The following is a 17308-nucleotide window of genomic DNA, read 5'->3' on the forward strand; positions in this document are numbered from 1 at the left end:
CAGGGGATAGATACTACTTTCACACTGCCCAGTAATAAGCTGTAAAAATCATCCTTGAAATATGCCTCCTTCTGTGATGAAGAATTACAGGTGGTTATAATTCACCAGGCATTTCTGAAAGCAGTGATATGCAAGAGAAAGACAGACCACTGCAGCAGGTGATGTGGGAGTGATTACTGAATAAGAAAAGCTAGAAGGAGAAATTACTTTTCATGACAGTAGGGAGGCACATTTCAAACTTGGCTTATAATTGTATATACTTTCCTGTCTCTGAAATTCTCTTACATATATTAATGTTATAGCAATCTATATGAACAAAATGGGCAGTATGCCAAAGGGGGTTGTAATTGTCAAGTACCTCGGTATTGTTATTGGAGAGGGGAGGAGGATATCCACTAACAGTGTAATTACATGGCAATTCCAGGGAAATTGATTATTATTAGCTTTTTATGATCACACTAACAAAGTCAATGATCCAAGATGAAATAGCAAAAATTAGTGCTTGAACAATATTCAGAAACAAGGTATCACCAGGTGAGATGTATCTGAAACCAGATAATTCCTGAAATGGAAATGGCCATCTCCCATCAATTATAACTATGGATGTGCTCTATTAAAGCCTGATCCACTTTAATGGGGGACTCCCAGCATGAATGGCCACATAAGTATGCAATGAGACATACAGGATCGAGAAGTGGGTGGGTGTTTATTCTAAATACCCACATCACTGGGGTATTTGCACCTTTAACCAACAGAGAGAATTACAGGTAGTGAATACAGATCAATTTCTTCAAGTTGGTTATTGCTTTAACAAAATCTTTTGTCACTTTTTCTAACATCCATCTTCAGTCCCCCAAACACAGCATGGAGACTGGATACCTGCATAGTCAGAACTATCATTTGTCAGCCATGTCTTCCCCTTTGAGGCTCTGTGGTTTTATATATAATAATTAAAAACACTTCTCTGTGATGTGAGAAGGCTTTTTGAAAAGGAGAGCAAATTGCTGCAATACAATAGCGTAATATTTTTGAAGGTCATAATAATAAAGTAGGGGAAAGAGAATAATCATTATTGCTCTTTCTTGTAATTAGTTTGCTTTCCGATATCCCACACTGTAACTAGAACATTATTCAAGAACACCCATCACAGTGCTTAACAAGATTTAATGTACATTTATTCTTAACATGTGGAACATATAAAGATTTTATACTGAATAAATGAAATTCATTAAGCCAGAGGAAAAGGAGGAATTTACATCAAGTTTTTTTCTTTTTAACTACATTATCTTGAAATACAAATGCAGATTCTTGTCACTGAAAAATCTTTGAAGTTGTGTTTCTTCCTTTTTTTTCCTGTATATATTTTTGTTGTCTGTAGACTGGTAACCATTTTCTTAAATCAATCCATACGTAACCATTTCCACACCTTGATTTATAAAGCAAATTGTGATCGGCTGCTCTCCCGAAATAGAGCATGACTTTATACATACAGAAACTTGTACATTACCCTCAGTTGTTGGTTTTCTGTGTTGGGTTTTTCCTTTTTTCTTTTTTTTTTTTTATTATTTTTTGGAGATATGGCCCAAATGAAAGAAAAAATAATTCTACTATCACTTTGTAGATACCACATCATGAAAAAGAAACTAAAAACTTTGTACTAAAAAAAAAAAATGAGGGTATGTTTCATGTACAACTTCTATATACATCACGGCCCTTAGGCAATAAAAAAATATTTTAAAAAATGACTAAAGGAATTGTGAAGAACTGTCATTGTGGAAGGTCAAAAAAAAAAAAACAAACAGATGTAGACAAGACAGTTCTGGTGAGGAAGCAATTGATGTTTAACTTCAGGTTTTGTTTAAAAATCTTTTCACTTGACTTTTTTTGTTTTGTTTTGCTCCTAGCCTAATGTAACCATTTCTCCTGAGGAGAAACCAGTATCGTTTTGGATTTTGACTACTGACTGACACCCTCCTTGATCCCCTACACCTACATCACTAGAATCTTCTATTGCACAGAGCTTTGGGTGATGGTATACAAGTTTTTTTTTATTTTTTCCTTATTTGAAAAAATAAAACACACAGGAACTTGGTAAGTTGGTTATTTTTCACCTTTTTGTTTCAAAGTGGTGAGATTTTTTTTCCATCATACAATGGTTTGCCATAACATTTTTTAAAAGTCACTAGTTCGCTTCCCAAAAAATATGCAATACAAACATGGAAAAGAACATTGTAAAGGATAATCTATGGAAAAAAAAAGTGTGACCTTTGAATGTACTAGACAGCAACTTTGGTTAAAAAAAATAAAATAAAAAGTTGTACTTATACACATAGACAGCAAATATTAATTTTATAACTGTTCAAATTAATAATTTCTTTAATTCCCAATTGGTAAATAGTGAATGGGGCAGAGGAGCAAAGATTCTTTTTTTTTCCTTCTTCCTACGTTGGATAAACAAGAACAGAAAACAGCCAGTTATATGTGACCCTCTAATCTCCACTCACACATGCTTGGCTTCTCACTTATGTCATAACTGCCCAATCTGAAAAAGTACATCACAGATGACAGATGCAACCAGAGAGTTCAGGACAGCAGATATTGAGATATCCAGCAAACGACCCTCGTGCAAAAGGAACTCTGAGCGGTTCTCGTCCACTCGAGCCATGGCCAGCAAGGCCTTGGCTGCCCTGCACATCATGTCTACGCTAGGCGGCTCCAGAGGCGGAGGCTGCATGTGCATGAGGTTATGCTGGCTCTGCTGGTACTGGGCCATAGTGACCCCATCCTCCAGGAAGCTTATCAAGTTTCCGATACTTCCCTTCTGCACAGCTATTGCCCTTGCTGCTAATGTGTCTCCCTGGGCAAGGTTCGATAAGAGCGCCATGGACATTTCTCGGCAGACCGGGTTTTTGCGGTCCCCGACGTACCTAACTAAAGTAGCGTAGAGTTTCTCCTGACGACTGAATGGGGGGGTGGCCAAGATAAGGTCCACATTATTGTCCTGGATACTGAGCTTACATAGGGTCTCCAGCACAAGTCTTTGAGGCGAAAGAACTGAGTTGGGCCCCACGGTTGGAAAAGGATCCTGTGCCTCCGCAGACGGGCACACCATCCAGTGCAGCAAGCCATCCAAAATTGGCAAACAGATGCTTTCTGTGTAAGCAGACAAGTCTAGCTGCCCAGAAATGTTGGCTAATGTGACCAATGTATTATCCCTCAAGACCTCGAGGCAGTCCCACCACCACTCATCCTTGCTGCAGGCCACCCCTTTGTCCTCCTCTTCCTCTTTCTCGTAAGTCTGCGGCGCTCGCTTTCTTTCCGGATGCTCGTGGTGAAGAAGGATCAGCTTTCCCAGGATCAGCACCAAGCCTGGATGTTTGGACATTTCGGTGTCATTGCCAGGCACAAAAGACAAGCTACGGACAATATTTGACACACAGATGCAGCGTTTGGCCAAGGAGTCTTGCCAGTGAGTTATGGTGCATAGAGGAGTCTCATCCCGGCTCCTTGGCTCATCCTCTAGCAGTTTAATATTCCGGTGGCTTTTGGCTTGATGGATCCCAAAGGGAAATTTACTGCTCTCTGTTTGGGAACCAGAGTTTGAGTCTTCAGGTAATGCTCCTGGCCGAGCTGAGAGGACATCATCAATGGTTGCTGTTATACTTTTTTCTTGTTGTTCCTCAAATTCACCTTTCCCCTCGAGGTCCTTCTTTTTGCTTGGAGAGTTCAAGGAAGGAGGGGCTTTCCTACGTGGAGGAATCTCCATCTTGCTTTCGAAGTGAGTCTGGATATGCTCAGTTGTGTCACCACCACCAAGCTGCCAGTGGAGAAGTCCACTATCAAACTCCTGAACGCGTCCAAGTTTGTCAGATCGGTCAACAACAAATAGATTATTTTTCTTTACAATCTTTATTGGCAGCTTGTCAAATTTACTGGCTTGTTTTGGCCTCTCACTTGGATCAGCAATGGCACCAGGAGTGGAAAAAACAATGCTCTTTTCTTCTCCTTCTACCTTTTCATCCTCCCCCTCCTCCTCATCTTCATCAAAATAGTCAATACATTCGTCATTCTCATCTTTTCCAGTATCCTCTGCCAAGGACTGACTATCATCTTTCTTGGCTGCTTTGTGATCAAGTGCTTTGTGGCCTGGATCGCCCACTTCATATTCCATAAGGATTCCAAAAATGTCAATCAGGCATTTTCTAAAATATTCTACTAAAAGCTCAAGAAATCCAGATAACTGAGGGGAGAAGAAAGAACATAAAAATCAGATAAATATTTTTGTCTGCATGGAATTTTATTAGGAACACTGTTGCATACATGCCTACATCCCTCATCCTGCTGTGAACTTGTGGCTAGGTCCTGCATTATGGAAGTTAAAAGAAACTCTTCTAGTGTCTGTCTAAACAGTCTATAATGTCAAACTATCATGGCTCCATTTGCTTGAACTGTAACAGCTATAAGAAGCACAGAACTTTATTCATATGTCTCCTTTAAGCCTAGTAGACGTCTTAGCCTAGCTGTTCCATCCCCTTCCAAGTGCCTCTTATTCTTGTTTATTTGTACAGAGTACTGAAGTTCCTAACTCAGTTTTTCTGATTTGTATTTTTATTAGATATCTGAAGTTTACAATTCTCCCTCTCCTTCTTTGTCTCTGCAGTTCAGGGTCTGAGTACTGACAGCCTAGATTAACATCCCAACTCTATTGAATAGCTCCCTTTTTGCCTGGCAATAGTTAAAAATTGGTATTGAAGCCTGGTGTTGTAAGTCACCTTTCAGAAACAGTTTTCATTTAGGTTTAACCTTCTTAATTAACTTGTAATCACTTTCTTATGGAAAGGCAGTAGTTGGACTTGGTATTAACTTACGCTCAATGGCTTTATTATTAAAAATTCTTTGCTGTTATGATGTGTTCAGCCCCAATGTCAGGCTTTTGTTTGTTTTTTGTTTGTTTCTTTTGAAATTGTGGGCTAATAAGTTTTCAGCAAAATGTATCCTTTTGTCCATTCTAGATTCTCTTATGATTGCCAAACCCTTGAACAATTAATAACAAACTGATGCTTATGAACTGCACAAATTATGAGTCATCATATGGAGTCCTGACCACCACTGGAAATAAGAGTTCAAGGCCAAAGTAAAAAAAGACTATTTATTCAAAAGAACATATATATTTACAATATGCCTGGTATTCTGTGCAACTTGCACAGGGTGCAGTAACACAATTTCTAATAGAAATCAGAGGAGATTCACCTCATTTAACTTCAAACACTGTACTAGTTACACACCTAACCTAATTGTCTAGATTCCTTTTTATAATCAATGGTCTTTTACAGGCCATTTCTAGAATATGATTCATCTGACCTATTTTAGATCTCTTCTTCTACATGAGATGAATCATGCTATAGATACCCTAGTTCTAAAGTTAGGTGGGATGAAATGTACCATTTGTGTCTGCATTTAAAAAAAAAGTAATTATATTTAAAAAATTATGAGTTATACTATTAGTAACCAGGGAAAGAATGAAGAGAGAAACTGAATATTTAATTTGTACAAATTTTAGATAATGTGCATTATCAGCATGCCATTTATTACTATCACCTAACAGGCCAAAGATTAGAGCAGGGCTGGGAGGTATTGAGGCAAAAATCACACACAGTTAAATCCTGTATTACTTGCATCCTATGGACAGACAGTGGATATTAGCCTTTAAATTGTCACTCTGGTATTTCAGTGAAAACTTAATTCACTGGAAGAAGAAAACAAACAGAAAATAAGCAATTAAAAAAAATCCCACAACCTCATATGGAACTACTGAAGAGGGACAAGTCATCACCAAAAGACAGCTTTCAAATCAATTTAATATGGTTTTGCAAAGCCTTTTATGGAAACATAAATTAAGCAAGATTACTAACATACTGCTGTTTTCTGGGACTGTGCTTGTACTATGTGAATTTATACATTAGTCTTTCAGCAGTGCTAAAACTCCTATATTCCTACATGCTCCTTTCAACAAGAAACCTCTTTCTTTCAGGCTTATTATTTCCCCTATTCGACTTACATCCACCTTGTTACTCACTGTTACCAATCATTAACAAGTGGACATTTTGCAATATTCAAATTTATGTTGATTAGAAGAAATTGTGAAGGCCATCAGCATTTTGTAGGTATCTTATTTCAGTTCTCCTTCCTTGGAAAGCTGAGAAGTATACTGCTTTCCCACCTACCTGAGAGAGGTTGAAAGTAGCAACAGTGCTGTCATCATACAGAAGAATATTAATAGTGTCTAGCGCCCAGGTACTTTCAGCCAAAAGACCAGATTTAAGAGACATCATCACTCTCCAGGCCTCAGGAGTTACTGGAGAAAGAAGGAGAAGCAAAACGGCATTAGTGCATCCTTGAAGACTGTTAATGAGTTCCTGAAAGATTAAACTGTGACATTCTGAAAATGCAAATTTAAATTAAATAGTTACTGAAACACTGGTTAAGACCCTACTTAAACCACTTAGTTCTGTTCAGTTTTCTCTAATTGTTGATCAGCCTTAATACTGGAGAATATCTTAACATAGCCATCCTTCTTGACTTTGCTGAAGCTGAAATAATCATAAAAACTTCAGAAAGCTGACTAAACTGAATAATCAGTAAACAAAGGTAGAATACTCTGTCAGGAGCGTGGAAATCTGAAGTTTGAGAACTTGAATGTATGAAATGTAACTGCAATTTAAGATAAGAAGATACTTGGGAAAGAACAGGGGGAGAAACAAACAGGACAAATAATATGCAATGAATAAATGGACCATTCAAGGGAGGCAGAGACTGTAACTAGGAGGCAGAACAGCATGAGCTTCCATGGAATAAGAACAGAGAAAGCTTTGCTCAGCTAAATGTTGCATTGGTGACTTAACAGACATTCTGAAAGACCTTTCAACACATCTCATTTTGAAATCTTGAGGCAAGCTTTGTTCTTAATGCATTTCTGGAGACCTTAGGTCTCCATATAAAATACTGCTTTATTTCATGTCAGACTGTCTGGGATGAGTTTTACCTATCATCATCACTGATGCATATTGCTATTACCTTTTTATTGGAGACAACCACATCGTAGTTACCAAAGTTCCCTATTTGTCAAAAGTCTTAAAATGTGAAAAAAAAAAAAATCAAAATCAGAGTCCCCTTTTCACAGCTTATTTTGGTTATTTAGCTTTTGTTTTGATGCTTACCAATATCTTTTGAGGTAATCTTTCGTCTTGGTTTTAAGACTGGTTGGGATGCTTCTACAGAGCCCGGGGGGAAGGTAATTTCTCGCCTAATTGGTGGTGGTTGGGGTGGAGGTCCCGTGACCTGTGACACTGGAACTGTGGGTATAACCTTTTGCATCTTCATGGAGGGGAGGAAAGGAGACTTGCTTGGAGACATACGGTTTTCCAAAGAGCGCTGGAAGGATGCTGGACTTGGAGCTCTAGAGATGTGGTTTGGCATAGAGGGTGGTGTCTGGTAGGATGACTGAGGAGGTCTAGTGATAGGCTGCATGGAGGCTGAGGATGACATATAAGAAGGCTGACGTTGGTTGACATGAGAAGGCCACTGACTCTCGTGGTTTATCCTCTGGTCAGGTACCATCATATCATCAGTGCGATTCATCCCTGGATACGGTGGGGCCTGTGCGGGGCCTCCTGGACCTTGCCTGTTCTGGTAAGGGTAAGGCATATCATTTCGTGTCGGCCACATGTTCTGCTGAGGACCTTCACTGGAGGATGATGACTGCATAGGGCCACCAATCATCTGGGGAGGTATTCCATGCTGCTGCATTTGTCCTGGGCCCTGCATCCTCTCCCTGTTATATGGATATGGATACTGTCCCTGCATGGGTCTCCTGTCAGGCCCTGTGTAAGCGTTGCTGTACTGGTTATACATTTCCTGTTGCTGGTTGCCATACTGCATGTTATACATATCCCCTTCATGGCGTTTGGCTGGAGGCCCATACATGCCATCCATGTGTCTTTTATAGTTCTGAAAAAAAAATTTTCGAAAGATGTGTCACTTTTACTCCATACACAATACAAATACACTGGCTGAAGGCTCATTAAAAAAGCTGGAGGTGCTTTGTTCTAGAGGGATTGTGCTGATTCCAGAGTCAGGGATGCAGTGGTACCGTTAGCCTTTCCTTTTAAGCCTCTGTTTTGCTGTGCTTGCAACCAAATACTAAAAGGAAACTTATCCTTGGGCTAAATTTTCTTATGCTTGCTCTAATTTTCTCCCTTTCCCTTTCCTTTCCTATCTGCAAAGGCAACAGTCCTCACTAACTAAAATATCTTCACTTCTTTTTTATGCTTAGTCTACTAAGAAGAAAAATCTTAAAAAAAATTCAGAACCACCCAGTGAATCTTTTCAAGAGACAAGCACTGAATAAGTTCTTAAAGTAACAAGATATGCTGCAAGCATGTCTGAAACACTGGATCTTATGGTAGGACATAGGCTACCCACAGTAAATTTATTAGTAGGAGAAAACAATTCTGCTGCATTTGACACTCTGGGTAATTCCCAGGAATGTCTTCTGTTTGGAAAACTGTCCTCTTCCCAAATCATCCTAATCAATTTAATTTACTGTGAGAATATTACAGCAAATGGTCACATCCAAACATTCTATTCTAGTTTATGCAGGTTCTTACCCTGCTGTTCAATAATGACTTAAGCAATGTAACTAAAACCTGCCACCTATGGTTTATTCCCTCTTTGTTTCTCACCCTCTCAAGTGGGGAATGTTGTGTGAGGTAAGCTATTTTACCTTGGGGAGAGTTGAGTGGTTTTTAAACCATATAAGCTCGTATGTATTTATGTTTAAGATGGCAAAACAAAAAAAAGACATGTTGCTGTGTGAGGGGAAGGTGGTAAGATTCTAGTTCCTGTGGGAGTTTGTTCCATAGTTCAAACCACACTGAGTGCTCTGAAGCAAAAAATGGGAATTAAATGGGTGATTTTTGAATATATGATCTATGGCAAATTCAAAGTTACAGCTCCCCTGGAAACTGTAGCTCAGTCACATTGCACAATGTATACTAATGCACTAGAGTTAAGATCAGATAAAATTCTGTATGTATTCAATATGGGAAAGTTAAAACAGCTCTGGGATTCATAAACTCATCTTCCAACTTTGGTGCACATAAACCCACAACTACTGTATTGCATGGAAATTATTTTTTTTTCAAACGTGCAATAGAGCTGTCTGGCTATCTGAGAAATACCTGTTTCCAGCCTTACATGAACTACTGTACTAAATTCCACCCTTGGGACCAATTTATACATTAAGAAATGACTTGGCAGTTGCCACACCTAAAAAGGCGGTGTTTCTTTTGCCACAGTGACTCAGTGCTTACAGTAGACACTTGGGAATGAAGCATGTGCCTTTTTAAAAGCACTTCAGCACTCTTGTATCTGTAGTGGCAACAGTCCTAATAGTATCCAGTGCTGAGGACAGTGATGGGCCTGAGCTCCCCCCTCCTGTATAAAGGTTCGGCAAGAGACTAAGGCTGCACGACATGTCTCTCTCTCCACCAGGGATGTGGAATTCTGAGACCTCACAGAAGACAAAAACCCACCAATAAGGTCACCTGCTGCATAACAGCTCTGGGGTATAAGCATTCATACAGGAATTGAAAAACCTGGCTCAAAGTGTTTCATTAGCCCCAGGAGTTCATGCTCCAATCACTTCCATTGCAGGTCATTCCCTAGCCTTCAGGTTGGAGATAAAGCTTTGAAAGGGTCATTTTTCACATTCTTCCTGTACCACTACAGAGTAAGATTTAGGAAATTGTAAATAAACTAGTGGTAACCGAGTCTCTAGATAAATGAAGAAATGGAATCCTCTGGGGATGGGAGGGAGAGGCTGAGGCCGGTCAGGATCCTTGTCCTTCATTCTTCACTGCTTTTCTGCATTAATGGATTTTGCATTCAAGAATCATTGTACAAAATATATAAACAGCACTAAGGACAGGGCCAAATATATTTTTAAAAATTCTAGCTGTCTCCTTGCCTAAATGAACATGTAGTTAATATATTCCCTGCACGTGTTAGCATGGAATATCACAAACTGTTCTGTTATGTATCTTTGCAATTTCCCCACTAAATCACCTAGACTGCTAGCATATGCTTGTCATAAAAAATAAAACAGTTTTTCAATTATGCTATTTTTGAGATGTTATGAACCAAAGAGATAAGCAACAACTTTTGAAATTTAAATTTATATATATTTTTCATACAGTGCAATTTAAGATCTCTTTTGGGTTCTCCCCACAGCAGCCTCCCTCCCACCCTTGCCCCTGATTTCTCCCACCGAAAAGGACTATCTGAAATTGGCTGAAAACTAGTTTACATTTTAGTTTTTTTATAATAAGGAAATAGCTTCTATTTTGGAAGCTAACTTCAAGTATTGTATGACTAAAAATAAATTAGTAACATGCAGAATGAAACTGATCCTGTTGAAGTCAGTGGAGTTTTGCTATTGACTTATAAGATGGGATTTTGCTCACAAGGTATGAATCATATACCTAAGAAAAATAATCTTATAAATTAATATAATTTATATTTTTGAAGTTATTACAAAGTTAGGGAGACTGGAATGTACAAACATTTAAACTATTTTTAATGCCAATAATGTTCTCTCTTATGTATTTGTACCATATTATTAGTAGAGATAACATGTAGGAATATGCCATCTGATCTATATTAAAGATAGGTATCTCATATGACCCAGCACAGCAGTGTAAATAATTGAGTGTGTTGCACATTTTACTCTGTTCCAGTTTTCTGTTGGGTTCACTTAGCTGCATGACATTAAGTTAAGGCCCTTCAACCTGCCAGCCAAGTGGCTCTCCTATTTGTTTCTGGAACTGAGGTAACATCACTTTACTTGTCTATGCATTATATTTCCCAGTCTGCTGGTTATTAACTTGGGACAATTGCTTGATGCACATCCAAACCCACAGAACATCTGTTAGAATTTACACTCTTCCAGTGTAATGAACACATTTTCCTATAGCTGCACATACAGTGCTCATCCATACAGGCTATGATTTTGACCAGAATTACAGTGCTCCTCTGTGCCAAAAGCAATATATCATATAAAAAAATTTTTGAATGTATACAGAATTTTGGGGTCAATTTTATTAACCAAAGGTTATGAATATAGCCATCTTCCCCTCTCCTACCTGCTGCTGTGGATACATGCCAGGTTGATGTCCTCCATATGGTGGCTGTCCTGAGGGAGGTCCTTGTCCTGGATACTGCTGCCCATATGGTTCATGCCTAAAATAAAGCGTTCAAAGCAACACTTAGAGCTGCTGGAACTTCCAAGCCACCAGGAAAAGTAAAATACTCTGTTGATCTTGCACCTTGAAGGTATTCGCCATTTGGAAACAAAGTGAAGGTATAGTATGGTACGATCCTGAGCTTGATGTAGTAAGCTCTGCTGGAGCTGGTAGTGGGAAGAAGGAGATAAAGTACAAGAAAGCAGGAGCAGTGAAGATGCAGCAAGGAGGTTTAGAGGGAGCAGTCAGGTATGGGAACAAGTTAAGGTCAGCAAAGAGGTAAGAAAGGCAGCTGCAGCTGCTGAGAACCCATCTTTGGTGGAAAAGTATCTGATGTACAGCTCAAAGGCTGCAAGTAAAAATTCTTGTGTTGTAACATTTGTAACATGCCAGTCTACTAGCAAGCTACTTTCTGGATCATTCAAGAATATAATCAATAGTTGACTGCCAACTTAAAGTGAGTAAAAACAGTACTCATAATTTTGCTAATGTTCATGTCATTGTTAATTAAAGCTACATAATGAAGCATACACATAAGAGACAGAGTTGCATTGCACTTGGAAACTTACCTGTGGCCTTTAAGACCTCTGAGGAGCACTACAGTGTAACTGCAATATTTTTAGCACATCTGAATGAAATTTAGGTTGCTGAAATGAAGTACTTGGAAAGTATTAAGATTGATAAATAACACTGTATTGCAGGCCAATATGTCAGTAATTCCTCTCTGTACACTACCAGTGAGAACACATCTACAATTAGAGGATAATTATGGAAGTAATATATCAGGGAGAACCACAGAAACAGAGGACTGGGGAACCTGACATATTACAAGATCTAATGGAACCTAATTTTTCAAAAAGCACAGAAAACTCACTTTTTTTTTTTGAGAGATGACCAGAGTGAAAGCAATAGCAGTTCAGTATCTTCTAAAATTATGATGTGAATGGAGAGAAATTCTCTAATGCCAGTTAAAAGAACAATGTAAACTGATGGGAGTTGCCTATAGCTGTCCAAGATGGTACAAGCAATAAGCTAAAACTGAGCAAAGGTACACGTATGTTATAGGTAAAGGAACACTTTCTAAATATTCAGTTTGTTAGCCACAGGATAACCACAAGCCAGGTGAACTTGTGGGAAGCTTCAGAAGTGGTGTCATTTAATGCTGCTTTGAAGAACCTGGGCCCATAAATTATATTCTAGTTCAGTGTTGGCAAGCAGATATACAAGGGAGGATGAACACTCCTTTTCTAACATCTCTGATTCTATGACTACAGAAAGTCAACTGATTCACCCAAGGCTCTGTCGTCCCCCCCCAGAAACTGAACCAATGGTAAAAGCCTAAACAAGAACAGGCAAAACAGAAGTAACACACCAAGAGGCCACATATTCTGTCTATGTGCTTTCACAGAGGCTGCTAGCACTCACTAGCTGGTTATTGTGGGTATTACAAACAGAGAAATCAGTGTTCACCTTTGCTGGCCAGGGTAACGATTAGGAGAATACATGCTTGGGTCACTGTTTGAAGGCACCATGTTGCTTTGACCAGGTGGTGCCATACTGCCTTCAGGACCCAGCCCATGATCCGACCTAAAAATGACAAAGGAAACCTCATTCTGTAAAAAGCACTTATTCTCCAAAGTTGTCAACAAAATAAAACAAATCATGCCCCTTAAAGAAAACATTCTCTTGACTTATCACCTTCCGGTGGAACCCTTACTCTCACTGTCTCCCCAGCAATGTGACCTGTAGAACAATATGATTGTATCTGTTTTAGTTTACACATCTACTACTTAAAACTTCTGACCAAAAACTACTCTGCCACACTGCGCCACTCTGTCTACCATCAGAAAACAAAAAGTGAAGCTAAAGTACACAGGCTAATGAAAGAAAAAGCAGGAATACAGCCAGAGCTGCAAAACCTACTAGAATACTTAATATAATCCAAACATTCCCAGACCATTCTGCTTGCTAAACCAATGCTTAGACATCAGTGATTATACCGACTTTTTTTCCAAAGCCTTTCCCCAAATAAACAAAAGAGGACCAAATTTATTTTGTGTACTTCACTGAAAGACCAACTTATAAGGGCCCTGATGGACACGTTGCAAGACTGATGTCCCTACAGCTCAGCCAACAGGCTCGACTCTTCAAAGGCAATTCACGAACAGACCACAAATCACAGATGTTTAGACTGCGCATTTTGTTTTCATATAAAAAGCCAAACGGCAACTGTTTGGGTGAAAACATGGCCAGAAGACTAACTCAAGTGCTACTTTATGCCATCATAGCCCAGCCCCGCCCAGCTGCCAGCTGAAGGCAGCTGTCAAACACACCCACGAGCTGATCTGCTGCAACTTGAGTGACTTCTAAGGTGTGACAGTTCCTCTTTATTAATTTCTGTGAACAGCTAGACTCAGTCATCACCAGTGGTTTGACTCGCAGTGATTCAGTAAGGTGCTGTAGGAAATGTAGGCTGCTATGTTCTCTGCAAGGTGCAATGAGAAAATGAGAAGGGGAGAGACAGGATCATTTTCACTAATGGGCTTTGCTTTTTCCTAAAGATTGACTCACCTCCTGTCATAGCCACTTCCGTAAGTGAACTGCTGTCGCTGGCTCATGCTCATGTTGGACATTGCTCCAGATGGACTCTGGTTATACATATCTTGTATTCCACTGTTAGGCATTTGTCCAGGGGTCATGAAAGGCTCATTGCTTCCAGGCACTGTAACAGTAAGGGAAATTAAATTTATTATTCTGGGTGTTTGAAGATCTCTTTCTATTAAATGAAGTATTTTAAAAGAATGTTCAGATTCCTAACACTGCCAGGGAGAATTAGCCGGTGTCTGACAAGCTCTCCGGGATCTGATGAGAACACAGGAAGCAGCACCACAACCAAGATGATAGGTATAATATTAAGGAGCTGAAAGTGAAGAAAGAAATCTCATCCTATGGAACTGAGCTGATCGGGCACCAGGCAGCTTCTTCCCTCTGGTCTTCATAGCTGAAGACGAACTTGCTCTTGTTCTTTTCACCCCAAACAATGCTAAATACGAATGCAAACATAAGCCTTACAAAACAGATGAAAGCAAATCTCCTAGTCTGAATTACAAAGCTGTCAGAATCAGGCATTTATCTCCCTCCATAAAACCCTCATATACATATATACAATAATTTAATTATGGAAGGGATACTGTATCCTAATGTTGCTTCTCAAGCAGGATGGGCATATTCTATGGGTTCAATAAAAGGCACACTGACTGTTAGTGGATATAAATCGTCAAGCAAATAGAAGAGACTCTAGCCTTTAGACCCTCATAGTAGATACCAAACAGAGGTATTTCTGTTTCGACAGGATAAAGTGAAATGTATGACAAAGTGCAATACACCCACTTAATCTCACATGTATATAAAACCTGAAGTGAATCTAAGGCAGTGAGCATTTTCCCTTCCTTCAATGGTGTTCTATGTTAGTGTCCACAGTACAGGCAAAATGATTTAAAGGAAAGGCTTTAAAAAAATCACATCAAATTAACAATCTCTTTTAAAGCATCTCCCCATTTCATCACATTGCTCTCTTTCCCCGATTTCTGGGCCTCTTCCTCCCATTCCTCCCTTTTGCTCCCTTTTAGTTTACACTTCATCTCCTCCACTTGCTCTTCTCTTTGCAGCCATTATGAGCCCTGCTTGTGTTCTTTCCTCCCACTTTCCTATATATGAGGCATGCAAGATTGATTCATTTTAAGCACATTTTACAATATCCACAAAACCATCTGTAGATTAAGTGCCCAAAAGGACCAGAGTAAATTTTGACATTAATTTAAAATTTTGCTTTCTAAAAATAAACAAACTTTGAGTGTGTTTATGACCTTTTGTCAGGGACTGTCCGAATGAGAAAAAAATTAGTTTTACTATTCTGAAAAGTATGTAAACTGAGACAAAGAGCATTAGGAGACTTGCTCAGTTCCACACAGTAAATTCCCAGTTTGATCCTAGTACAACCATGTTGCTTCACCACTTCACATTCTAACAGTGAAGTCCAGGATCTGATTTACAGAGTGGCTAACCAAGAAACACAAAATCTAATCCCATGAATTTATGCCACTTCCTAATGTATTCCTACAAGCATTTTTAGAATTCTGTTAATTCCAAAATAAGCAGTATGACTGAGTGGGGAAAATACGACCAGACTAGAATGAAACACAATTGCACTGCACCTCTCTTTTTGCTACTAGGATACCAACAACAAAATCAGCAAAGTGAGAAAGCCCATTCTGACTAGAACATCGTGATTACACAGACGCAGGGAAGAACACTTAAGCTCCCAACAAAGAAAATACCTTTTCTCATTCCACCGAAAGGATCTTTATTCGGCTCATATGGCATCCTTCCCATCATATCTGGCATGTTTATTCCCTGCTGGTATGGTGCATTTGGCGTCATGGAGTTTCGCTTTGGGAACGCTGAATCACTTACATCAGAAAAGGGGTCATGCACACTAACTGCGCTGTTTCTACCAGATGAGAAAAAGGAGGCATTAACATCATCATGTATTCATAAGAATTGTGAAAACAGACTGGACTACAATACAACTAGCCCATGATGCTGTGGCAGTGAACAGTGTAGGATATATCCAAGGAAGATCAAAAGACTTTCACAGCAGACAATCATAAAAAAGAGTCTATCCACTTCTTCCCCTGGCTTCTTTGTCTACTTACCTTAGAGATCAGGGTTTTTCATCAAATCCACTGTTTGTGCACTTGTATTATTCATTTAAAAGTCTAAACCTTCCTGAAATTTCACTAAGCTGTTTTGCTGGCTTTTACATAGTGAAAGAAAACTCAATCTGAATAGAAGATGATTAAAAAAAGGTTCTCGCTATCCTTAGTATTAGAGATGGAGAAAAAAAGAACCTAAGTACACTAAGTTTGGAGTGGTCCTGTACACAGCCCAGAGCTCAGCTGTGTTCCTTTATGCTGAGAAGTCATAAAGAACTTTTTTGCTGGACTTCAGTGGACTAAGGGTTGTTAAAGAATGGTAAGAAGGCTTCACTTCAGATTAAGTCGGTCTGTGTGACTTACAGGACACAGAACTAAAAGGGATCTCTTGGTCCATCCAGTTGAATCCTCTATCTCATATTGTATATGCTTTCCATAATCTGAATTGCAGTAACACCTTAAACCAACACATTTCTCCTTCCTGAGCATGTCTGGACGTGTATACCACAGGAGTACAGGATAAGCAAGGTTGTGGTTCTGTGTTGGTGCTGTTTGGGTTTCACCTTCCTCTTCACGATTGACATTCACATATAGTCCTTTGCACTGGTGCGTGTCTGATGCTTCCCTGGTGTTTAGAAACCTTTCCCCCTCTCCCCTCCAAAAATAACTAATTTTCTTCCACTTTTCAGTCTCTGACTGGTTCACCAAAGAATCAGTTGAGTGCCTAAGCAGCTGGGAAAGACTAGGCTAAACTGCTGTAGAACTAGAGCCCAATAAAAAATGAAGCAAAGTCCTTTTCGTACCTGCCACCCTGCATAGGTGTCATCTGTCCATGAGGTGTGGATGCTGGTGTTGGGGGCTTCAAATCGCCTGGCACTTCTGTCATGGAATTACTACCAGTGGACTGTGGAGTCTGTGGGCCTTGCAAGGAACCAGAATTAGCTGGGAAATTAAAGAAAAAGGAAATATTAAAAGGTAGCAGCCAAATTCCTAGGGAAATAATAATCATCAAAGAAGGAAACTGTTTCTTTCCTCCAGTATCCTATGTATACCTTATTCCATCTCAGTACTTTATAAATTCCCCAAAATCCTCTGAGATCAGGGTATGCTGTGCAGTAATAGCCATCCTCTTTCCTAGAACTATGAATTTAATCTGCTGCCTGAAGCAACGTGAGTAGAAATCATCTAGATGAAGGATCATTTAAATCAGAGGTCAGAGATACAAAGTTAATTGTCTATAGTTTACAACAGAGTAAATGAAGGTTGTACTTTTGCATAGCTTCTTCATATAAT

At 39.3% G+C, this 17308-nt stretch overlaps 1 protein-coding gene across 8 annotated transcripts in view; it reads right to left on the reverse strand.

Annotated features, from left to right (window-relative positions):
• Positions 1–1153: 1153 nt before the first annotated feature.
• ARID1B (AT-rich interaction domain 1B) overlaps positions 1154–17308 on the reverse strand; it is a 323386-nt gene continuing 307231 nt past the window's right edge. For 5 of the 8 annotated variants that reach the window (XM_051801536.1, XM_051801535.1, XM_051801534.1 and 2 more), the window contains 8 exons: positions 16819–16957; positions 15638–15810; positions 13872–14022; positions 12771–12887; positions 11202–11298; positions 7218–8007; positions 6225–6355; positions 1154–4240 (listed from right to left, as the gene is read on the reverse strand). In XM_051801536.1, coding sequence (XP_051657496.1) covers positions 2528–4240; positions 6225–6355; positions 7218–8007; positions 11202–11298; positions 12771–12887; positions 13872–14022; positions 15638–15810; positions 16819–16957 — 3311 coding nt within the window. In that variant the 3' untranslated portion in view covers positions 1154–2527. The remainder of the gene's footprint in view (positions 4241–6224; positions 6356–7217; positions 8008–11201; positions 11299–12770; positions 12888–13871; positions 14023–15637; positions 15811–16818; positions 16958–17308) is intronic. The other 3 variants (XM_051801539.1, XM_051801538.1, XM_051801537.1) reach the window with 1 other exon arrangement.

This window comes from Manacus candei, unplaced genomic scaffold (genome assembly GCF_025592945.1).
Source record: "Manacus candei isolate 608988 ecotype Guabito, Panama unplaced genomic scaffold, ASM2559294v1 h1tg000052l, whole genome shotgun sequence".
Classification (NCBI taxonomy): domain Eukaryota; kingdom Metazoa; phylum Chordata; class Aves; order Passeriformes; family Pipridae; genus Manacus; species Manacus candei.